Consider the following 24438-nt stretch of genomic DNA (forward strand, 5'->3'; position numbering starts at 1 on the left):
AGATCCTTTTCCATGGAGCTACTTGACAGCCCATGTGTATGTGCAGCCACGGTTGTCTCATCCTGTATGGTCTTGTTAAACTGGTGATTGCCCAGCTTTCCAGTTTGTCATAATCTCACTTCAGTGCTGCTTTACTCTCAAGGAAGTCAACACATCCTTCTAATGTAATATTGTCTGTGAACTTACTAAATATGTATTTGAGTCCAGCATCCAGATCATGTACAGAAACAATAAAGGGAACTTTCCCTAAAGTGGAGTACATCCCACTAGTGACTGTCCACCAGCCACATGTAGTCCCATGTGGTGTAACCCTGTGATCCAAATCCATCAGCCAACCTGTCATACTATATACTTGTCTAGCTGCATGCTAGACCCGTTGTCCAGATGTATATAAGTAATAGGAGAAAAAAGCAAGTAAAAATAAATTTTCAGGGTATATTCTTATTTGCTAAGAGAAGACCTGGCAGTCTGTCTATGTTGTCTTCACTGTTGTCCTGACTCGGTATCTTTCTTTTGCATACTCGTCAGTATGCTGTTCTTTCAAGAAAGCTCAGTACAAAATAATAGCATAATGGAAATGACTAAAGTAAAATGAGTGGTAGTAATTTCATCAAATTTTTACCTTTTAAGAAATTTCAACCAACTATGATAGTAAGTCAAGACCACTTGAAATAATGCATCGCCATGTTTAGATACATATAACTGAATTTCATCAGAGAGAAGACAGCTAGTTTGTTGGGGTTTTTTTTCTGTCCTAATTGTCACTGTAACACTGTGTGTTGCAGGTTTAGGAATGTATGAAACCCCACTCTTTCTTGCTCATGAGGAGGAATCAGGTGGTCGTAGTGTTCCAACAACACCTTTACAAGTAGCAGCACCAGGTAAGTGGCAGGAAATTCACAGGCTAAAGTAAAGGTTTGAAGCCTTGACTTTCCAGAAAAGGATTATATGATCAGGAGTATTCCAGTTGCTCTTCGTTGTACCTAAGATTTCCTTAAATTTAATTTAGGAAATTCAAGTTAATTCCATGCTTACTAAGCTGCCTTTCCTGTATAGTTACAGTCTTTACTGAAAGTACATCTGCTGACGCTTCAGAGCATGCTTCTCAGTCTGTTCCAATGGTTACCACATCTACTGGCAATCTGTCCACCACTACAGAGGCTGGAGTGGGTGATGATGGGGATGAAGTATTTGCAGAGGCAGAATCTGAAGGGTAAGCTGTGGCCTGACTGTTTGACTTGAAGTCATGTTAGCTTTAATTTTAATGACGTTTCATCCAAATATGCCTGTGGTCTATTAAGTTTTGATTTAACCTGCTCTGGTAGGAAGGGCACTTAAGCAAGCTTTGGTAATTTTGCTAAGTAATGTATTTGACCTTTTCATGTAAAAGTGAAGCTTTTCTTCTGAAAATTTAATATTGCTAATACATGTTTATTTTTAAAGGTGACATTTCTGTATGTGTTCAGAATGTAAGGGGCCCTGTGGTAGTCACATAAAGATGGTAAAGGCCCGGATTGAGTGAGTAGTGTTTGTAGAATAAAAATAAAGCATTTCTGTGTGCCAGTAAAGAAAATCGATTGTACAGTAGTTATTCAGTTAAGCCAGTCCACAAGGGAGGAAAATTAGTGACTTTTTGAACCCGATAGACAAGTGATTTACCTCCTTCCTTCTATTGCTATTTTTTTATATTTATAATAATTTCTGTATTTTATGTTATGAGCAAATAAATTATGAATCTAAAAGGGAGGAAATTACATTTTTATTCTACATTTTTATATTTATTGGTTGCAAAGTAATGAAACTTGCATCTACTAATTACAGCTTTCATCATAAGTAAATGTGACATTAATGCTGCAGGTTAAATGTGCCATGCAGGTTTCTTACTGCAGCACCAGCTTGGATTATACAATCTGCCTGCTCTGCACTTTCAAGTAGCAGTTGCTTAGGATGAGTTTTCTAATGTTAAGATCACAAATTGTTTCCTACCAATTACCCAATCCTTAGTGAATGATATCAACAGAGAAATTAAATGGTTCACAGAATAATGTTTATACTTTGGAGTAGCACTTTAGCTTAACAGGAGAGCAAGTCAACAGGTATTTCCCACATCTTAGAAGTTTTACTTGTAACAGTTTTAATTTAGTAACTGAAGCAAATGTAAATCACATGGGAAGCTGCATTTTAAGGAAATTGAGACCTTCTCCAGGAAATAATGTTATGTATACGTCAAGAGTTGGTCTACATATCAAGGTAATTACTTATTTTTTTATAAGTCACATAAATCTCTTATAATTATAGGGGTAGAGGGGAAAAAGTAAAATTTCTGGGAATAGAAGCTTGGATAGAAATCTTTCTGATCTGTGATGAAGATTTTTTTCCCTGACTTATTTGACAGCAAGTACATTGGTTTCTCTTCCCATCCCTTGCCCCCCACCCTTTCTCTTTTAGAATTACTTCAGAAGCTGGCCTAGAAATTGATAGTCAGCAAGAAGAAGAATCTGTTCAAGCATCTGATGAGTCAGATCTTCCTTCTACAAGTCAAGATCCTCCTTCTAGTTCATCTGCAGGTACTGGTACTTTACTGGAAACTGAAATTGCTTTGCACAATTCCATTAAGTGTGAGAACTTTTTGGAGTAGGATTGTGCAGTGCTAATGACCCAGATATAGAATAGGATATGCTTATATGCCTTTAGTCCTGATGGCAAATCATTTTTACTTAGACCAGAGTCACTAATATGTCCATAGTAAGAATGATGCTTCAAGGAGCAAGTTCCTGATACATAGCTGATTCCATTCAATGACATTTATTGTCAGATTTGAAATAGTTTTCGTTCAGTTAAATTGTCTGAGAACGATTAAGTTTATCACTGTTCTGTTACCATGTTACCAGATAGCCTAGATGATGAACAAAATGCCAAACTTACATGTTCTGAGGCTTTTATTTATATCAGATTATGTCAAATAGGATGCACCTTTACAATTTTAAGGTAAATTCAAGAACATAATGTATATCAAGTCATGTAAACACTAAAGGAACAAAACTGTACTAAACACTGATATTCCTTCCTGTACTTGCACTTCTTCACAGACACGAGCAGTAATCAGCTTAAGCTGTTTCGACGTGTAAGGCTTCAGCCACCAACTTTAAGAACAGGTGTTCGTGGTCGTCAGTTCAACAGACAGAGGGGTAAGTGTTCACAGCTGTTCCAATTCAATCTTTTTTCCCTTTCAAACTATTAATACTTTCTTTGGGGACCATATATGTAGACTTACTTTCTGTGCATGTAAGAAAATAATACAGCATCCCTGCCCTGCCTTTCAATATGTTACCCTAGGTTTTTTAGAATGTTTGTCCAAGTATTTTTTGTAATAAGCGAACATTTTGTGTGGCACTTGGTTCTTACTGATGGAGAGAAAGCAAATGGCAATAGATCTTACACTTAAAAACGTTGAAGGAGTCTTTAAAAAATAATTCCAGGATATATGTTAAAACCAAAGTTAAAGGCAGTTTATGTGTCAGTGTTGAGAAAAATCCTTAGTCAGATTTTATTCAATTTAGTATTATTTTAACGTCCTAGAAATAGTAGCACTGAAATGCATGAAATTTCTGTAGGAAGTGAGGTTGATGACCTTGGATAGATTTTCCTAATGGTTTATCACTCTTTCTGTTAATAATGAAAAGGGGAGGGGCAACTGATATCAAATGTGGCAAGATTGCCATATTTATTCTTTTGCCAAAGAACCTGAGATATGATCTTAAGTCAACAACATACTCTTAATGTCAGAAGTATAATGTAGCCTTATCAGCAAGCTCTAGGAGAGGAAGAGGGAGATTGAGTTTTTACAGAAAGGAAGCGTCCCATTGCAATAGCAGTTCCTTATAGGAAGAGGAACTATCAGGTGTATCAATGTTTGATTAAATGGGTGAAAAGGATTTCTATTAATGCATTTGTTTTCTTCCCAACACAGGTGTAACTCATGCAATGGGAGGCAGAGGAGGCCTGAACCGAGGCAATATTAGTTAAAAGATCTGTAAAGTAATTACAGCTTTGTGTACAAATATTCCAGTTTGCCTGTGGTTGGTGTAATGAATGCTTAAAGCAGCATTTTATAGTTAGATTTGTTTGCACACGTTTCAATGTCTTTATTAATGAAATTAGACAAACTGTTGAAATTCAAATGTTATCTTTTCTAAGAAGTCTTCTGCTCTGCATCACTTTTCAGGACAGTTATACCAGTCTTTGGATACAGTCTTTCCCGTGAGAGCAGTAACAGGTCTTGCTATTCTTTTGCCCACATCCAAACTGTAGTACCGATCTGAAATGAATATACATCATAATTTAATTTCATAAGCTGCAGTTACTATATGGAAAGAATCTTGAAATTAAAGCCTGCCTTTTAATTTCATTCAGCGTGAATAGCAGCACATCTACACAGGAATTTGAAAGGCTATAAAAATCCATTTTTGGCCTCAACTTTTTTACATGTAGATCTTTGCTTAGCTAAATTTTATAGCTATAATACCTCTAATAATTAAATCCCTTAAAAGAATAAGGAATAAAGAAGGAGACACTAGTACTACTAGAACACAGAAATAGTGATGCAGAATCACAACTTGTAACTTTGTGCTTTAGAAGGCTCAGAGGCTTCTTTGTTTCTTACTCTTTCGCCCCTTAGTCTTTTGAAATAGAGTAACTTGTGTTAGCTTTAACTTACTGTAAGAGAAGGCATAATAGTCATAACCATCAGGCTTTTTGTAGTTGGGTACTGATATCGTTGAATGAATTACTTTGGGAAGCCCTCTCCAGTAGGCAGTCACTTTGATTTCCTTGCGCAAAACTCCTGCAAGGAAAAGGAGATTTGAGTTAGGAAGTGTCACAGCGTGTCCACCAAAAGCTGTCATTTACTTGTATTATCTAGAGCAAACAAGAATCATTAGATTAAAAAAAATTGAAGTTCTATATTAGGAGAAGAATGGAACAGTGTAACATTTCAGAAGCTACAAATATTAAAATGGTTGTATGAGAAAATGAATAAACATAAGTTACCAGATTGATATGGGTTGATTCTGACAGTCTGAATAACTGTTGGCATTCCTACTGCACGTTGAAAGCGTCTCCTTATTACAAGTCGTGGGACAAAAGCTGGGTATCTTATGGTAATGCGTGCTTTCCGTTGGCACTTCTTGGCTGGTTCTTGCCTGTATACATACTGTTGCATGTTGCCATCTAAAACAGACATTAGTTTAATATTTTTTCTTTTACGGAGAAAAATTTTTTCTTTTACAGAGAAAAAAACACCAGCTTGATGAAGTTGGATAGTATTTCTGTAGTGGGCAGGAAAACCATCGTATCACTTTAATATGTCTACCACTGTCTTAATGCAGTTGCAGCTTGCAGCTTTTTATATCCATTCCTACATTCTAATGTGAAAGCCTTGCTCTATAAATCCAGCATACACTTGCAGACATAGCAGTAACTCCTGCAGATTCATTAAAATTACTATAGTAAGTACAGTTCCAGGGGAACTACTTTGATTGCCATTTGTACCTATTTATCGAACCAAGGGTAAGACCATCGCTTTAGGGTAGGAAAGGAGGAGGCCAGAGTTCAGAAAAGGACTTGCATTTAATTATCCTAAGCTTACTTTTATTTCAGGAACAATTCTTACGTTGCCATACGTTGTTCATACACAGTAAGGAAATTACATTCATTTAAAACCTGATAAATAGTTAACAATGAAAGAACTGAGGTAAATTTCCATGCATTAGTTCTGAACTAGAAGAAATGTTTAAGCCTTTCTTTTGATGAATTTGATAAATTTAATCCATCAAATAAAACTTGTCTTTATGCTTGTCTTTAGAGATGCTTTTGTCCCATGCAGTCTGGTGTATTTTAAAAAGCACTTAAAAATTTGTAGAACTTAGAGATGTTTAAAGCTTCAGGCTGTGTTTTGACTAGCAAATGTACTCTGATATCACTTAAATTTCTGTTTTTGAAAGAAATATGTCTGTCAGTCCTCACTAATGGAATTCAAAATATGTTTTGATCATTTGTGAACATCTGAAATATGAGACTTACCTCTTTTGATAAAATAAACAGATTCAGGTCTTCCATTGTAACTTGCCACTGGGAGAGCAGCTCTTATTTTCCCACTTAGCCCTGCAAATCCATTTGTGAGAGGTTTGGGATAGCCTTTATCCATTACACCATTAGTGAAACGCCAATACAGGGGACCCTAGTGATTTAAGCAAAAGATGAGCTTCAGAGGAAATTCATTCTTGGTAACTGAGCTTCAATGCAGATATTAAAAGTAATTGTAATGCTAGCATTTTGAGAACCACCTCGGGTTATCTTATTGGCTAGAAGTGCTCCTAAGTCCACTAAAAACAAACTACTACAATGGTAAATTTTCAGAAATGATCTGGAATAATGGTTACTAAAACAAAGCAATTTACTTTCTAAGTCTCCATTTTTCTACTTTTAGGCGGAGTGACTAATTTGGAAAAAACCTGCATAACATTTTTAATTAGGTGTGCATCTATCATTCTTTAAGAAAGGGAAAAGTATTGGGAGCAAACTCATCTCTGGGCAAAGGAAAGACATAATGGAATGTGTCTTTAGGGGGTTGGACTAGATGATCTCTAGAGGTCCCTTCCAACCCCTGCAGTTCTGTGGTTCTGTGAATAACTGCATTTTAAAAGTTTTTTGGGGGGTATGGAGCATGTTTGGAAATACTGATTGTACTGATGATCAAATATTTGATCAATAAGCAATTATAGGAAGAAAGCACAGAATTTGGGTATTCTGAGAAGCACAATGCTAAGGCAGAGGAGGTGGGATGGAGGAAAAGTTTCACTTCAACTGCTTAATTTTGAGGTCGAAAATGCAGAATGTTCTACAGAATGAGTAATGTAGCTTTGGAGCACAAGATTGTCCTGAACAACTCCATTATACATCGAGGCTGTGCTTCAAAACCTCCCTACTTTTCCCACCTTGATGAAGAATGTCTTGCCATCACAGTTGCACCTGGAAAATACAGCATCGATGGGGGATGGGATGCCCCAGCCCACACTGATCAGGCGGGGACTGGTCGTCGGCGGGTTCCTGCCATTCAGCAGCCAGTAGTAGTGACCTGCAGGTAGGAGAAGACAGGGCCTGCACTGTGAAATGTGTGACTAGGCAGAGCACTGCAGGGAGAAAAGCTTGGGAAGGAGGAGAACTGCACCTCCTGCCCCATGGCAGCATTGAGGCAAGTGGAGGGTGCAGGGCCTACATACCTCTGAAGACAGCCAGAGTTCCGTTGGGCAGGGCAACCATGCTATCTGCTGGCTTCCCACTGCACAGGTCCTTCTCGTCTGCCTTCCCTTCTGCAAAACAGCATGCTTCAGGATGATTGGTTCTTTTAACAATAAGTACATTGCCTCCCCCAGCACCAGAAGCAGAGCTAATTTTTTTTATCTGTAGGACCAAGTTCAGGGCTCTTTGGACCACGTTCAAGATGTATTTTTTAAAAGTTTAACTCTCGTGTTTTCCTCCAAAGAACGTTAAGACCAACTGTTTACGCAACTATGTACAGTTATTGTTTACCTCAGTACCTATAATTCAGATAGAAGTCTATAGATGCTTTGCATGCTATGTCTCATGTTTAATTCCTTCAAGCTTACTTGAAGCACTGGAAGCACTCCAAGCTTACTTGGAGCACTGGCACAGGCTGCACAGGGGGTTGTGGAGTCTCCTTCTCTGGAGATATTCAAGACCCACCTGGATGCCTACCTGTGTGACCTGGTGTAGGGAACTGCTTTGGCAGGGGGTTGGACTTGATGATCTCTAGAGGTCCCTTCCAACCACTATGATTCTAAGCTTACAGTTGCTTACTCCATGTTCTTCCATGTTTCTCTAATAAGTTTCCCATCTTTCATTCTTAAGATTGTATTTACATTTATTTCAGTTAAATGTAACGGAAGGATATGTTTCCAACAAAAATCCAAGTATTTTCATTCAAAAGGGCCATCAGTGGATCTAAAAGTTCTAAAGAGTTTCTCTGTATACACTTACTATGATAGTGAGGACGTCAAAAAAGTTGTGGCAAAAAGCACAAAGAAAGAGAATTTTAAAAAGCCATCTTATTTTACTTATGTGACTATGTAAATTCTAAGGTAGATTCAGTCTGATTCTTTAACTGTTATGGTAAGACTTAGAAGTTTATCTTTGTTTTCCTTTACATCTGTTGGTTTGTTTTTGTTTTGTTTTGTTTCCATCTTCCACAGTATTTACAACAAATATTTTTCAGCAGGACCAAAATAAGAGCATGAAATAAAATCATCCTCTGAAGTATGTGGAAAATTTTGATAACTACATAACAGAAAATAAAGTACTGCATAGAATTCAAGATGCTGACAGAGGTGTAGGAAGTTCTTACACATCCTTTACTCATAAGTTTTGCTGCATTCTCTGGTTTTGTACACTTACTTTCTGCTCCTCCAGATAAAATTGGTAAGTCTGCAGTTTGTATTAAAGGCTTGTTGATCTTGGGCCCTTCTACTGGCATGGTTTCAGGGCTGGATGGAGGAGACTTGTCACTTGTGTCAGTAATCTCCTGGAAATGTATAGCTGGCTTGGATGTCCCTCTAGAAATGAGAAACATTTCTTCTATTGTGTCTTTTTTGTCTGTTGTTGTTCTCCCTCCAGTCACTGTAGTTACTTCTTTCTTGTCAAGATTAGGGAGCTTTTCAGGGGCATCATCTGTTTCTTTTTCAGTAGTATAGCTATTTTCCTTGGAGAGGGTGGTCATCTCTTTTTTACCAGCTGTGGTTGTCTCCCTAGGGGGAATGATGCACTCAGCAGCTACTGGTACAGCCCGTGTAGTTTCCATAGTTGTGTCTTTTTCAGTTGTCACAGTCTCTCTGGGTTTAGGAGGTGAATCAGTTTTGGCAGTTGAAGGCAGCATAGTGGGCTTGCGTATAACGCTTGTAGCTGCCGATCTTACAGTCACAGTTCCTACAGCATGTTCTCTTTTAGCTGTAGATGATGAAGTCTCTTTTGGTGTGGGAGTTTTGTCTTGTACTGCTGGGGTTGCTTCTCCTTTAGCTGTTGTTGCAGCCTTTTCGTATGTAGTAGTTGCTTCTAATTCAGCTGCTGTAGTAAAAGCTTGATTGGCTGCAGGAGTTGCATCTGGAATAGTTACAGTAGTTGGATCTCTTCTACCTTCCAAAATGTTTTCAAAGACAGTAGTTTTGTCTTTCTTAGGTGTTGTTTCTTCCTTTTTCTCTGTGGTTGTTTCTTTTTTAGTGGAGGTCTCTGTGGTTACAGGGGTTCTAATAGGCTTAGCTGTTGTTCTGCCACTTTTATCAGTTATACTTACAAGTTTGCTTCTTGTAGTAGTTGTGCCTTGTTTAACATTTGTGGCTGCAGGCGTAGATGGTTCGACATCAGGAATGGTGGGAGGGTCAGCCAGGAATATTGGAGCATCAGTGGCCTTAGGTATTATTACTTTCTCCTTGTGAGTTGTTGACACCTCTGTGGCTCCAGCAGTTTTCATCACAGTTTTGGGGGTGATGAGAGAAACAGCCTTGGTTATTGGTGCTTCTGTGACTTTAGGGGTAGTCTCCTCAACTTTGGGAGTTGTTGGTGCTTCAGTGGATTTAAGGGTAGTCTCCTCAGATTTTGAAGTCGTTGGTGCCTCTGTGGCTTCAGGAGTGGTCTCCTCAGGTTTTCGGGTTGTTGGTGCTTCTGTGGCTTCAGGTGTTGTTTCCTCAGGTTTGGGAGTAGTTGGGGCTTCTGTGGCTTCAGGAGTTGTCTCCTCAGGTTTTGGGGTTGTTGGTGCTTCCGTCACATCAGGTGTTGTTTCCTCAGCTTTGGGAGTAGTTGGTGCCTCTGTGGCTTCAGGAGTTGTCTCCTCTGGTTTGGGAGTAGTTGGTGCCTCTGTGGCTTCAGGTGTTGTCTCCTCATGCTTTGGGGTCGTTGGTGCCTCTGTGGCTTCAGGTGTTGTTTCCTCAGGTTTGGGAGTTGTTGGCAACTCTGTGGCTTCAGGTGTTGTCTCCTCAGGTTTTGGGGTCGTTGGTGCCTCTGTGGCTTCAGGGGTTGTCTCCTCAGGTTTTGGGGTTGTTGGCGCCTCTGTGGCTTCAGGTGTTGTCTCCTCAGGTTTGGAAGTTGATGGTGCTTCTGTGGCTTCAGGTGTTGTCTCCTCAGGTTTTGGGGTCGTTGGTGCTTCTGTGGCTTCAGGGGTTGTCTCCTCAGGTTTGGGAGTTGATGGTGCTTCTGTGGCTTCAGGTGTTGTCTCCTCAGGTTTTGGGGTCGTTGGTGCCTCTGTGGCTTCAGGTGTTGTCTCCTCAGGTTTTGGGGTCGTTGGTGCCTCTGTGGCTTCAGGGGTTGTCTCCTCAGGTTTGGGAGTTGATGGTGCTTCTGTGGCTTCAGGTGTTGTCTCCTCAGGTTTTGGGGTCGTTGGTGCCTCTGTGGCTTCAGGTGTTGTTTCCTCAGGTTTGGGAGTTGTTGGCGCCTCTGTGGCTTCAGGTGTTGTCTCCTCAGGTTTTGGGGTCGTTGGTGCCTCTGTGGCTTCAGGTGTTGTCTCCTCAGGTTTTGGGGTCGTTGGTGCCTCTGTGGCTTCAGGGGTTGTCTCCTCAGGTTTGGGAGTTGTTGGTGCTTCTGTGGCTTCAGGAGTTGTCTCCTCAGGTTTGGGAGTTGTTGGTGCCTCTGTGGCTTCAGGTGTTGTCTCCTCAGGTTTGGGAGTTGATGGTGCTTCTGTGGCTTCAGGTGTTGTTTCCTCAGGTTTTGGGGTCGTTGGTGCCTCTGTGGCTTCAGGTGTTGTCTCCTCAGGTTTGGGAGTTGTTGGCGCCTCTGTGGCTTCAGGTGTTGTCTCCTCAGGTTTTGGGGTCGTTGGTGCCCCTGTGGCTTCAGGTGTTGTCTCCTCAGGTTTTGGGGTCGTCGGTGCTTCTGTGGCTTCAGGTGTTGTCTCCTCAGGTTTTGGGGTCGTTGGTGCTTCTGTGGCTTCAGGTGTTGTCTCCTCAGGTTTTGGGGTTCTTGGTGCTTCTGTGGCTTCAGGGGTTGTCTCCTCAGGTTTGGGAGTTGTTGGTGCCTCTGTGGCTTCAGGTGTTGTCTCCTCAGGTTTGGGAGTTGATGGTGCTTCTGTGGCTTCAGGTGTTGTCTCCTCAGGTTTTGGGGTCGTCGGTGCTTCTGTGGCTTCAGGGGTTGTCTCTTCAGGCTTTGGGGTCGTTGGTGCTTCTGTGGCTACAGGAGTTGTCTCCTCCGGTTTGGGCGTTGTTGGCGCCTCTGAGGCTTCAGGTGTTGTCTCTTCAGGCTTTGGGGTCGTTGGTGCTTCTGTGGCTTCAGGGGTTGTCAATTCAGGCTTTGGGGTCGTTGGTGCTTCTGTGGCTTCAGGTGTTGTCTCCTCAGGTTTTGGGGTCGTTGGTGCCCCTGTGGCTTCAGGTGTTGTCTCCTCAGGTTTTGGGGTCGTCAGTGCTTCTGTGACTTCAGGTGTTGTCTCCTCAGGTTTTGGGGTCGTTGGTGCCTCTGTGGCTTCAGGTGTTGTCTCCTCAGGTTTTGGGGTTGTTGGTGCTTCTGTGGCTTCAGGAGTTGTCTCCTCAGGTTTGGGAGTTGTTGGTGCCTCTGTGGCTTCAGGTGTTGTCTCCTCATGCTTTGCGGTCGTTGGTGCCTCTGTGGCTTCAGGGGTTGTTTCCTCAGGTTTGGGAGTTGTTGGCGCCTCTGTGGCTTCAGGTGTCTCCTCAGGTTTTGGGGTCGTTGGTGCTTCTGTGGCTTCAGGTGTTGTCTCCTCAGGTTTTGGGGTCGTTGGTGCCCCTGTGGCTTCAGGTGTTGTCTCCTCAGGTTTTGGGGTCGTCGGTGCTTCTGTGGCTTCAGGTGTTGTCTCCTCAGGTTTTGGGGTCGTTGGTGCCTCTGTGGCTTCAGGGGTTGTCTCCTCAGGTTTGGGAGTCGATGGTGCTTCCGTGGCTTCAGGTGTTGTCTCCTCAGGTTTTTGGGTCGTTGGTGCCTCTGTGGCTTCAGGTGTTGTCTCCTCAGGTTTTGGGGTCGTCGGTGCTTCTGTGGCTTCAGGTGTTGTCTCCTCAGGTTTTGGGGTCGTCGGTGCCTCTGTGGCTTCAGGTGTTGTCTCCTCAGGTTTTGGGGTTGTTGGTGCTTCTGTGGCTTCAGGGGTTGTCTCCTCAGGTTTGGGAGTTGTTGGTGCTTCTGTGGCTTCAGGTGTTGTCTCCTCAGGTTTGGGAGTTGTTGGTGCCTCTGTGGCTTCAGGTGTTGTCTCCTCAGGTTTTGGGGTCGTCGGTGCTTCTGTGGCTTCCGGGGTTGTCTCTTCAGGCTTTGGGGTCGTTGGTACTTCTGTGGCTTCAGGTGTTGTTTCCTCAGGTTTGGGAGTTGTTGGTGCCTCTGTGGCTTCAGGTGTTGTCTCCTCAGGTTTTGGGGTCGTTGGTGCTTCTGTGGCTTCAGGTGTTTTCTCCTCAGGTTTTGGGGTCGTCGGTGCTTCTGTGGCTTCAGGTGTTGTCTCTTCAGCCATTGGGGTTGTTGGTGCTTCCGTCACTTCAGGTGTTGTCTCCTCAGGTTTTGTTGTTGGTGGTGCTTCTGCGGCTTCCGGTGTTGTCTCCTCAGGTTTGGGAGTTGTTGGTGCCTCTGTGGCTTCAGGTGTTGTCTCCTCTGGTTTTGGGGTCGTTGGTGCTTCTGTGGCTTCAGGGGTTGTCTCCTCAGGTTTGGGAGTTGTTGGTGCCTCTGTGGCTTCAGGTGTTGTCTCTTCAGCCATTGGGGTCGTTGGTGCTTCTGTCTCTTCAGGTGTTGTCTCCTCAGGTTTTGTTGTTGGTGGTGCTTCTGTGGCTTCAGGTGTTTTCTCCTCAGGTTTGGGAGTTGTTGGTGCCTCTGTGGCTTCAGGTGTTGTCTCTTCAGCCATTGGGGTTGTTGGTGCTTCCGTCACTTCAGGGGTTGTCTCCTCAGGTTTTGGGGTTGTTGGTGCTTCTGTGGCTTCAGGTGTTGTCTCCTCAGGTTTGGGAATTGTTGGTACCTCTGTGGTATCTGGCTGTTTTGTAGTTGGAGAACTGCTCACAGTGCTTGTATCTATGAGATGAAAAACATATTACAGCATTAGAATTGCAATGCATGCATCTTTTTTTAGCATTCTGATTAGAAATAGATGCTTGTCTTGTGAAGAGGGATTGTTCATTGTTCTCAAGGTCTCTGCTTAAAAAAAAATAAAAAAATTGCTTTCTATGTAAAATTTTACTTTGTGTTACAGTGGTTGAAACCTCCATTGTTTAATGCTGGTTTATAAAAATACATGTAAACTTACGTTAAATTTTATAAATACCAGTTACAGACAAGTGTAAAATTCATGAAAAATCTCAGACTTGGAGAGCTCAGTATGAATTGCAACCACTGCCATCAAACCAGACTGATGCATTAGTTTCACAAAAACAGGGTCGCATATCTCACTAGATTTATGCTTTTGTTACTCTTTTTTATATGTTTTAATAAAAAGAATTTAAAATTAAAATAAGCTTTACTACCGATATACATTAACTATATTATATATTTTATGATGGCTGCCCTGAAAGTAATGCCTCCTATTTTATTTTATTTTCCCACAACTTCATAAGTGGATGATGGTGAGATGGTATTAGAGGCTGAAGCTTCTCATCAAGATTCCATTACTTTTTTTTGCCATGCAACAGATGGCAGCAGTGGGGTAGTCTGACAGAATGGCATCTGACATGCAAGTACTTATGAAGCCAAGTGATGGAACTGAATTCTTCCATGCAGAATAAGTTGTCATTCATTGACACTTGCTGAACATTTATGGAAACCAGACGGTGGATATGATTTCAGCAGTGGGACACTTCCACTGGTGCAGATTTTTACAAGTGCAGCATGCAGTTCTTGTTCATCACTGCTGAAAATTCTTAGCCAACAGAGGTGACTGTGTTGAAGAGCATTTTGTAGCTGAGGATTTGCTCTAATAAATAGCGTTATTGTGCTCTCTGTTTTGGTTGTAGTTTCCAAGAAATAATTAGAAGGCATTGCCTTCAGAGCAACCTCTTTAGATGCCACCTTAGATGATTACTCTTTGTTCAGTGCTGCCCAGGAAAGCTGAAATATTGAACACCCATGGATTAACCCATAGTGACTCTGAACTCAGCAGGGCAGATTTAAATTTGGTGTTTGTATGTGAAGACATGTAAGGGAACCACCTTGTAAGATATAGTTCTTTTAATAGGATACCTCCCTTCATTGCCAGTTCCTTTGATTTATTCTATTTTGTCCCTAATTATAATAAAGGCTGCTCCTGTGTCCTAGACTTGATGGAGAGAATTACAGACACAGGAAGAAAAGGAACTTTCTGAGTACAGATACCTAATTACATCTCCTGAGCTGTGTTTTTTGTGTTTTTCCTCTTTGTGATTTACAGCTTTAAGACTCTACTTTTATTTGGAGTTACGTGATCCTGGATCGAATTATTAATGTAGATAGATTCAGCAGAAACTAGCAATTCATGTTTCTGCATTTTAATATTTTGATTTCTTACTGATCTCTGTGACATTGTGCCATTTAATTGTTTTCTCGGTTTTGCTGCAGAGTTCTTTTTTGTTTGTTTGTGGGATTTTTGTTGGGTTTTTTTGGCTTTTTTTTTTAACACTTGCCTTCTCCCCTTACAACCAAATTGACACTTGTTCTTAAAAACCTGAAAAAATCAAGAGCAGCATTGCTTACCTTCTGAACAAATCCTCTAGAAAAGGTATTTCAAGATCTGAGCTACTACTGGCAGCCTCTCAGCAGGCTGGAAGCACTGAGTACTTTGCAGTATGAGAAATAATCCCTGCATAGTGTGGAGACAGTGCAGTGTGAGCAGAGCATTACAGAACAGGACTTCATCCTACCCAGTATATCTGAAATACCAACAGTAAAGTGGATTCCTGTTGTCTATATTTCCTTGATTTTGTGCCAGTTGACCTTCTAGACTGACTTTGCAACAGGAAATAACCACAACAGAAAGGTAAACAGTCCAAATTAAAAAAAAGGGTTTAACTATTGGCCAGTGTTGACTTTTAGCCTTGTTTCATTGTTGTTACTTCAAATTTTCAAGTTCAAACTCATCTCCCAAGTTAGCATTCATAATGCTGGAACAGAACATCAAAGAACACCGGAGCACAGCATGTTTTCCATTCAGAAGAAATTATGTTACTTGTGTTTTCTGAAGCTGCAGGATGCCTGGCTTGATTAAAGCTAAAGAAACCTGTCGGGAAGTTTTCCTGTCCTGGTTCTAACAGATCTTCACTGTCCCAGAATGTAACACCCTTCCTGTTCCTACAGTGGAATTTGTCCAAAACTGACAACGGTGTGTTATTTTATTGTAATTATGTGTGGAAATCAAATAGAGGCATGGGAGATGTCACTGCACTCCAGTGTGTCTTAAGCGAACTCTGTAAAGTCAGTAGAGTCATTCTTGAAGCATAGGTGAGGTAATTACTTTATACACCCAGTGGTTCCAAGGTTGGTAATGTCTGGCCTCACCTTTCTATTTCCAGAGCAGGCAAACAGTCTCTAATGTCCCTTCAGATAACACCCACCCTGTTTCATTCGTATCCTTTCCTACCTTCCTCTGGCTTCTTTTCCTCATCTGTAGATGACCTTTTAGATGCTGATTTGTTTGGGGGAGGAGTCTTGGGCACTGGCTTCTCTGTGTGTACTGAAAGAAATGACAAGATCTGTTAATGGGATCGCATAGAGATGTTTGTTATAAGAAAGTGGAACAGAACTTCAATGACATTTCTCCATATACATCTTCTTTATATTAGTTATTGTCCATGGGACTTTTTAGGGTATTACTGGGGAAAAGAGAAATGAAAAAGAGAAAAATACTCTTGGGATTCCCAAGTGTTTATCACAGACTTCAGAATGCTTTTTTCCCAGAGGTGAGAGATGAGGTGTTCCAAGCTGACAGGAATTTTCAAGTGTGAAGAATATGAATTCTAAGTGGAGTTCTATGCTCTGAGATCATAGAATGGTTTGTGTTGGAAGGGACCTTTAAAATCATCTCATTTCAACTCCCTGCTATAGGCAGAAGCACTCTTTTGGTTAAAAATAAATAAATTACAATAAGGTATTGCATCATTCCAAAAAGATTTACAGGTTCCTTAGTTACTCATACATAATATAATTACTAAAATTCTGGTAGAGAGCAGAGTGGATTTGGGAACGTTTGGTTTTGTGTTGGTTATTTTTTTGTTGATTTGAAAAAATTAACAGCAAGCCATGGTAACAGTGGTTGCCATCACTGTTGTAAGCTACTGTGTGGTGCTGCTCCTTACACACTTGCTAGATGGGACCTGTGGATCCACATGCCTTCCTGCCTGGGGCAGAGCCACTACCAAGCTGGGGCAAGCTGTGCTTTCCCCAGTGGCAGAGTTGTTGGCTCTTTCTGAGTCAGAGGGAAAGATCTGGCCAACTAGCAGCTCAGAGGTGTTTTTGTTTTGTCTTTGCCTGTTGCAGTCCCAGCATTATACCTGTAACCCTTCTGGATATCTTTCTCCAGCAGAAGGGGTTTTATCACAGAGATTAAAAAGCAAGAAGGAAGAGAAGATGGAATGCAATCACTGACAAAATGGCAGATAATGTCATTTAAATCAGGTGGTATCCTGGCAGCAACAGCTGCAAGAAGCAGGTTTCAAGCAGCCTCAGAGGCAGCAAATTCACCTCAGGATATATCCATCTCTATTTATCTTATACACATTTAGCCAAGAATTCTCAGTACAGAGTCTATTTCAGTATAAACTGCTATGTGGACTGGGACTGGCTGCCATATGAACCAAATAACAGTTCATAATGCTCATCTTGACTGTTAAAGATATATGCATATCTTTATAGATAGAACTTTATATGCATATATCCTTAAAGATATATGTATATCTTTGAATATTGGCTGCCCTGCAGGTCTGTGTAGTACAGGATAAAGAAAAGTGACCATGGATCACTGTAAGTATTCCTTGAATTTAATTCACAGCCTGAAGATTAAATGCGCATTTTCTTAAAATGCCTCTTGCTGCAGCATGGTGTGCAACCACTTTTCATCAGGCAGTCCCCTATTGCTCCTTCTCCTTGCCCCAGAAGAGCAGTTTCTACACTGGGCTGCGCCTCCTCTTTGGAACTCAGAGCGGAAAGGATCTACAAGAGCTCCCCCTCTGCTTCCAATCATTGCAGTAACTCAAATCAAATGGTCAATGTCTGTGTTATGCCAGTGCAGGAGGCCGGGTTGTACACACTTATGGGTGAGTTTCAGGGGAATTGAAGGGAGTTGGACCTACATTACTACTTGTATGTAGATGAATTAGGCTACTTACTGCCAAGTGATGCCCGTTTTCTGCAACCTGTGTCTTCAAATTCTATTATTGTAATTTTAGCAGCATGAGTGTATCTGCCAAAACTGGCAGAACATTAGAAAATGTTTACGTAGTCTCTGACTCCTGAATCCCACTCATCAGACTGCCATACTGCAGGTGTATTAGCCAACAATAGGACTGGTTTAATTTTATGGAAAGATTAACCTGAGAATGTGGATAATACCAAGAACAAAGTCTGTGTAGTTCACATTATATCGCAGTGCAGGGTATCTAAATGTAAATATGTGTAGGAAAAATATTGTGATAAAGATTTTTCTTACATTCTTTACAGTGTTCTTGATAGTCTGGGCAGCATTTTCCGTATCGTTCACAGTCTATGTCACAGTCGCACTCTCTTCCTCTTTGGTAGACTTCAAAGCAACGTCCTTTGCAGGAGACTGCTACATAAGTCAGAACAAACAACAGCATTAATATTTTTGTGTAGTTCACATGTGACACTGGGACCTTTCTACAGCGAAGTCACATATTTAAGCTGATTTAAAGAACAGCTTCCTAGGTGATTATTCTGGTCTGACCCAGAACTTGGTTTGTGTGATTAATTTCATTGTGTTTTCAGCCCATGTAACCAGAACTGTACTTTGCCACTGGGGGTACTGAGAGCACTTAGGATGTGTGGCAAGAGAAAACGTAACAATGGAGTTCACTTTAGATAGGTCCCATCAGAAAGCTTCACAGAACCAGAGATGTCTGAGGCTGTCAGGGACCTTTTAAGGTCACCTCATCCCCTGCTCTAGCAGGGCCACCCAAGGCTGCATCAAGGTGGCTTTTGTAGATCTCCAAGGAGGAGGTTGTTTAGGATGCTTAGCATCTCATATAAGAAATTAGAATTGAGCTAAGAATTTACCATCACTTTGTATTTCCAAAACTAGGATATGATGTATTGTTCTTGTCCTATATGTTTACTGTACATGGGTCCCTTTAAAGTCAGCATCTTGCTGGCACTCAGGGTATAGAACAATATTTTAAAATTAAGTAATTATCTAGCAAAGTTAGGACTGCTGTATAGGCAAGCTTGGAACAGCTTTAGACCAGTGTGGAGGTGGAATGCTCTGCTGATGCCAGTGAATTCATTTCACGTGCCAAAAAATAAAAATATTTTTATTTTCTAAATAATTATCATCTTAGGTAGTGCTGTTTCTGCATTTAAAATACTTAACCTGAAGTGCTAGATCTAAGACCTTTAATCTTTACCTCACACCTTTAATCTTACTAGAAATACACCGTAGTATAACTTTGGATATCTAAAAACCTGCTATTTTTGACATATGGGTAACGCATAAGAAGATAATTTGAGAACTTCTCCAGCAGAACAGTTTGAAATATCTGTATTTTTTTAAGCCATACAGTTATAAATTTCACATAAACTTATACTTGTCCCTTCATCTTTTCACACTCCAGCCACAGTTCTAATTCAGTACTCCGACTCTGGATTAGACCCTATAGACTCTGTTGCTCTTAAATTTGAGTGGGACTGCCCAGAATTTCTCTCTGGAAAATCCTGAAACTTTCCTTCTTACCCGAATTTGCTTTTAATATCTTTTTCTTTTTTAAATATAACAAACAAATACAGTACAAGTGCACAAAGGAGGAGAAAACATGCAATGGGGAAAAACCCTCTCTTGTTCTATTCTTCCAAAAAGCAAATCCCTTTTCTTGGTGACAACCTACAGATGCAAAATTTTCTTTGAATGGGTTGTGAGAGGTTATCACCAAGTTTTTTGAATCGTACATAGGTGAGAGGAGAACAAGGATAGATAAGCAAAACAAAAGAAGCATTTAAGCATTCAGAGGACAAAACACTGGTGCAAGCAGGAGAAGTCTTTGCTGACAGGCGCTGGCTGTGTTTGGGAACTTACCCCCTGTGCAGACTTTGTTGAAGTCAGGGCAGCACTCCTTGTAGTGTTGGCAGCTATAATCACAGTGGCAGACATGCTCTCTAGAATACCCTTCCCCACATCTCCCTGTACAGCTCCATAAATCTAAAATTACACAACACCAGTGTAAACATTGCCAAACTGAAGTGGTATGTGAGGAACTGACTGGCAAAGCAGGAAGATTTATGTTTCCCTGAAGAATGCCATTTCTGTACTTCAGGCCGTGGAAGCTGTGGGCCAGTGCAGCCAGTTTGGAAGTCACGCAGGTCAGAGCTGATCCCTGGGCTGGCCTGGGGGCAAGCAGCAGAGATGGGTTCCGTCTGGGCTGGTTTGTCCTGTTTTCCCTGAAGAGCAGTGAATCCTGAGGACCAGTTCAGTGACATGGCAGCGCTGGTCATGGCATCCAGACTATCTTGTTCTGATCTATCTTTGGCAATAAATAAGCCAGGTACTACGCTGTTTCATTTTCTATCTAAATTCACTCTAAGCATGGCCACAGAAGTGCACCGGTGTACCTGACAGATGCATTAGGTCTGTCAGATTTTTACTTTTGGTAATGTTCTTCAAATAAAACCAGCCTGGGTTGTAAATGGTGAGCACTGCCATAATAAATACAGATCTCCAGAGCAATTTTTACTGACAGTTCCAAAATCTACCTGCTCTTCACATGGTTGGTTTTTTTCACCCTGAATTCAGAGAGAAATTTGGTGTCAACCCCTGAGACTGAGATCTGATTCTGCAATCTTCTACAAATTGCTCTCTGTTTGATCATGAGAAGGCTGCTATTAGCAGAATAACTTAGGTGCTTATTTCACATTGGCATTATGGCTTGACTGCTGTAGTATTGCAAAATGCCAGATAATAAAAACATGGTGCAGGCTAGAGGTGGCAAGCAAGACATCAGAGATGTGCTTCCAAAATATCAGATATTCACCTGGGCTTACTCACCCTCCCACATGAAACCCCCATTAACTAGCGTTATGCACTATCACTTCTTCTGGAAATGCAACATGCAGGACCACAAGTGGAGTGTCCCTAAATACAAACAAAAAGCTGAACAATCAGCAAGCTACAACAGACTTTGGATAACCAGCTTAAACACTGAGGAACAACAGGAAAACAGCAAGGAATAACATGTAACACAACACAACAACAAAGTCAGTAATTTCTATCAGCACACTATGTGTGTGTGAAAGAAGAGCCTAGGATAACAAAAGATTAAACCTCTAAATCTGTATTTTTCAACAATTCAGTTGTGAAGATACTTCTGTGGAAAACACCTCAATGGTACTGGATGCTCTTTTCCTTAAAATAGTGGGAAGGTGCACATTGACCTCAGGGAGTGCAGTGTCAGACACCGCTGCCCTGCAGGTAGCATCTGACATTGGCTGAGCCCTGGTGAGCTGCTCACCTGTACAGACGTTATGTTTTCTATTCACAGATAGTAATATATTTTATAAGCAAGTGGTACACTGTGTTATCAGCATAACCACTTCAGAGCTACTTGAGAAGTGGGACAGCAGGGGGCTTGCCAGTATGCAGATTCTTCCAGTCCTTCATCATCATGCAGCTTTGGTTAGAAGGCAACCAGAGAGCTCAGAGGGTAAATTAAAATCTGCAGTAGTATATGTAGTTGCCAAAATCAGCCTCAGTACATTTACTGGCAAAATTTAGTCCCATGTACACATTCCTTTCCCTCAGCCCCTTCTGTTTAGCTATTTCTAACTCAACTGGATGGATACTATAATTCTAGATTCTTCCTTGAAGTATATTGCCAGTCACTTCTGCTAAATATATCAGCATAAGGACAACAGGATCTGCAGAATATGTCTGCAGAGAGAGAAGTAAATAAATATGTACCTTACATGATATTCATATGCATGTTATTTCTCAAAAATAGGACTATACTCCAGCAAAATTTGTTATTCAATGATGATATATATGAATCATAATGACTATATGTAAGAAAAAAAGAGTTTTAGAAATCTGTAGCTTCATTTTGAAGCTTTCTTATCATTCTCTTGATTTCCTTGGCATCCTCCCTTCAATTGAATGTTACAGTACCTTGAGAAGTCACTTCTTGAATCGGGGACAGTGAAAGGACCACCAGGGATATGCAAATTATGTTCCATATCACCATTGCTTTCAGGTACGGCATCATCCCTAAAAAGAAATAATTTCACATCACTACATGCAATTCTTACATTTTTTTAACAATGAATTGGTAAAACTTGAAATGCATATCTTTGCACAGAACATGAGTTTCATTGCAACATACAGCTCGTATTAAAATTATTCAAGAAGTTGGCAATTTACAATTACTCCATAAACTCTCTCATAGCTGCTATTTGATTAGCTGTTAAATTTTGTAGTAAAACTAGGAATATTCATCATTAACAAATAATGGGAGGAATTTTTGCAATAGAGTTTGGTACACCAGTCTCTAAGGCTGATAAAGGTAAATCTAGAACCAAAAGAAATAATGCTGTCAAAAGAGTGATTAATCGGCATATTTTTATAAACATTATCTATCATCAAAATATTAATGTTTAACCATGTCAAATTGAAATGTAGGATAAAAGCGAATAATCTTTCAAAAGCAAAAAGTCTGTTCTTTCTGTTCCAGCCCGTCATCATCCTTCTGAGGAAGAGTGCTTGCATCAGAATGCTCTGAGAAAGGAATTACACTTACCTAACAAAGAATGCGTCTGCTCTGAGGGATGCTTCAAATGCCTTATATATCACTTTATAACTACGCTGGGGTTAACTAATTAGACCTCTTGTTAAACAAAGCTGCCAGTGATGGCCTATGACAGCAAACGTTCCACATGAATTGGAAGAGATCCCAGATGACTAGACTAACACAACATCTGGAAAACACTCCCATTAAGAAAAACGATTACTGAAAAAAAAAAGAAACTTACTAGTCAAAACACATTTTGATTACTGAGTGAAATGAACAAATTGTCCTGAATGTATCTGGAACACATTAGGTATTAGCATTATTAGGCATAGCAATGAAAAGTGATTATACACAAATGCTGAGTATATGTCCAAAGAAGTATAGCCTAGCCTAAAATTGTGCAGTATTATCTGCTACTGATGGTGTTTCTACTTATGAAACATCTGAGATCCAATTCATTCAGCCATATATAATTCACCACTTGCGCACTGAATATATGCTACTTTCCCCTGAGCTGAATGGAAATGTTGCCAAAGTGTTAGCTGGAAATCAAACAATTTATTGAAATCTCAAATTGATTGTATATATTCTATGCAAAGCTACAAAAATGAATGAAAGAGACATTCATTTTTTCTAACTGTCTTTGTTTTCATCTATTTCCTATTCAGAGTACTAGGAACAGTTACTTGTAACTCCCAGAGCTAAAGGAGGCTTCTTTGAAACTTGAATGATGCGAACTCTTGGAGATCGGAGACCACTTCTTTGCTCAGAAACTAACTTTATAAAATGCAGGAAACTTTGACACTTCTGTCTTACCCTGTTACTTTCAGAGTAGAAAAGTAATTTTACTGTCCCAAAATAATAAATGTGTGCAATTCACACTGAAAAGTAAGAAAGCACTTCCCCATGAGTTTAAAGAAAAAATACAGATATCTCTGAAAAAGATTGGATTTAGACATGTGCTTTCATGTTTTGCACACTTGGACCAATGATTATATGGCTGCAGTATTTTTACACTATAATTTCTTTGTAATTTATGTATTACCATATAGAATCAGTTTAATTCTGGTTTTCTGCATTACAGACACTTCTAATAGCTTACGTGTCATCACAGTGTTTCTATTAACTAGTGCCAGCCAATAGAAGAGCGCTTTTGCATTGCCCTAGGAACATGCATGATCTTTGCAAAAGTTTCTGGAATTATTTATACAATTATTAAGTGGGAGCACTTATAGTATCTGTTTGCTATTTGTGGTTCTCTGCACAGTGCCAATAAAGTAACTTTCAGTATACTTCACAGAAAAGGAAGCAGAGAGATTTCACAGAGTTTATTCAAGGTAATACACTGGGGGGGGGGGGGGATGTAGTGGTTTCTGTAGTTACTGCAAGAACTTTGGTTCAGTCTTTATTGGAGCTGGCCTTAACTTTGATACAGAAATTCTGTGGATTGAGAAGACAGGTCCGTAGATATTTAAAGTCTAGGAAAGAAACTAGGGTAGTTAAAATTTTTATGAAGTTATTCTTTTGAAATGGTTATTGATTTCAATCTATACAGACTAAAAAGTAGCTACTGCCTAATAAAGTGTCACACAAAATGAAATGTATTCTATATCACTTGTTCTTTTTTAATAAGGTAGCATCATATGGACTAATTCTCCTACTGAATAAAAGCATTCAGCTGTAACTGGAAGAAAAAAAACACATGGGATTTGGCTAATGTGAAAGATTGCAAATGATAAGAATTATAAGAAAAACGAACATGAGAGAAGTATGTGGGGGGAAAGAAGTAAACTTGAGAGAGCTAAAGAGGGAGTACCCAATTAAACAGAGGCAGAAATAGTAGAGGCTCCAGGTTAACTTGTGAACAAATGACACAGAAAACTCTTCCAGACTGCAGTGATTTCATTCCCAGGACTGTTCATAAAGATTCCCAGAAACAGACACTACTCTTTTACATGGCTTTTGCAAAGTACCACTGAAAGAACCTGAGACAGCATTGAGAGTTTGTGTTTTATCCTCAAACTTAGTGTGAAGTAATTTTCCTGTAACATGAAGAATCATCTTTCTTAAACATCACATGCAGGCTACTACAAATAATTTCCTTTACACATGCTCAAGCTTTCGCCTCATGTGCTCCAGCAAAAATAGTCTGTTTAATGTCTGTATTTAAGGGAAAAGTATCTGTACAAATATACAACTTGAAAAGATTTTGACTGAATGAAACAGAGTTCTTTATTAAATAAATGAATAAATGTAATGGACTAGGCTTTTGCCAAGGAAGAAATTGTAGCACAGAGCACAAGGAACAACTCAATTGTCTCATGCAAGAAAGGCTTCTGTGGCAGATTTTTGCAACAAATAAGATCATTGCAAAGGTGTAAATTATTCAATGAGGCTGTATTACAGCAAGGGTTGTGCAGCATTGACTTGGAATAACTGGCAGCAAAGGCAAGCTTCTTAGCATGGCATTCTGAGGGAGTTGCACGGCCAACTGAAGAAA

The 24438-nt window shown here is 40.4% G+C and overlaps 2 protein-coding genes across 5 annotated transcripts in view; one reads left to right on the top strand and one right to left on the bottom strand.

The window, feature by feature from the left end:
- The window catches only part of TPR (translocated promoter region, nuclear basket protein), a 47622-nt gene extending 42889 nt beyond the window's left edge, over window positions 1–4733 (top strand). For all 4 annotated transcript variants that reach the window (XM_065745524.1, XM_065745531.1, XM_065745549.1 and 1 more), the window contains exons 47-51: window positions 786–881; window positions 1057–1213; window positions 2449–2567; window positions 3090–3188; window positions 3971–4733. In XM_065745524.1, coding sequence (XP_065601596.1) covers window positions 786–881; window positions 1057–1213; window positions 2449–2567; window positions 3090–3188; window positions 3971–4026 — 527 coding nt within the window. In that variant the 3' untranslated portion in view covers window positions 4027–4733. The remainder of the gene's footprint in view (window positions 1–785; window positions 882–1056; window positions 1214–2448; window positions 2568–3089; window positions 3189–3970) is intronic.
- Window positions 4215–21416, bottom strand: PRG4 (proteoglycan 4). The gene is made up of 11 exons (XM_065746996.1): window positions 21320–21416; window positions 19238–19360; window positions 17642–17761; window positions 15578–15670; window positions 8473–13056; window positions 7281–7367; window positions 6996–7135; window positions 6082–6238; window positions 5050–5229; window positions 4718–4843; window positions 4215–4318 (listed from the first exon to the last, which is right to left on the bottom strand). The coding sequence occupies exons 1-11, from the start codon at window positions 21414–21416 to the stop codon at window positions 4215–4217; spliced, it is 5811 nt and encodes a 1936-aa protein (XP_065603068.1).
- Window positions 21417–24438: the final 3022 nt, after the last annotated feature.

This window comes from Cyrtonyx montezumae, unplaced genomic scaffold (assembly GCF_038088225.1).
Source record: "Cyrtonyx montezumae isolate F1298 unplaced genomic scaffold, pur_monq_1.0 scaffold_1, whole genome shotgun sequence".
Taxonomy (NCBI): Eukaryota; Metazoa; Chordata; class Aves; order Galliformes; family Odontophoridae; genus Cyrtonyx; species Cyrtonyx montezumae.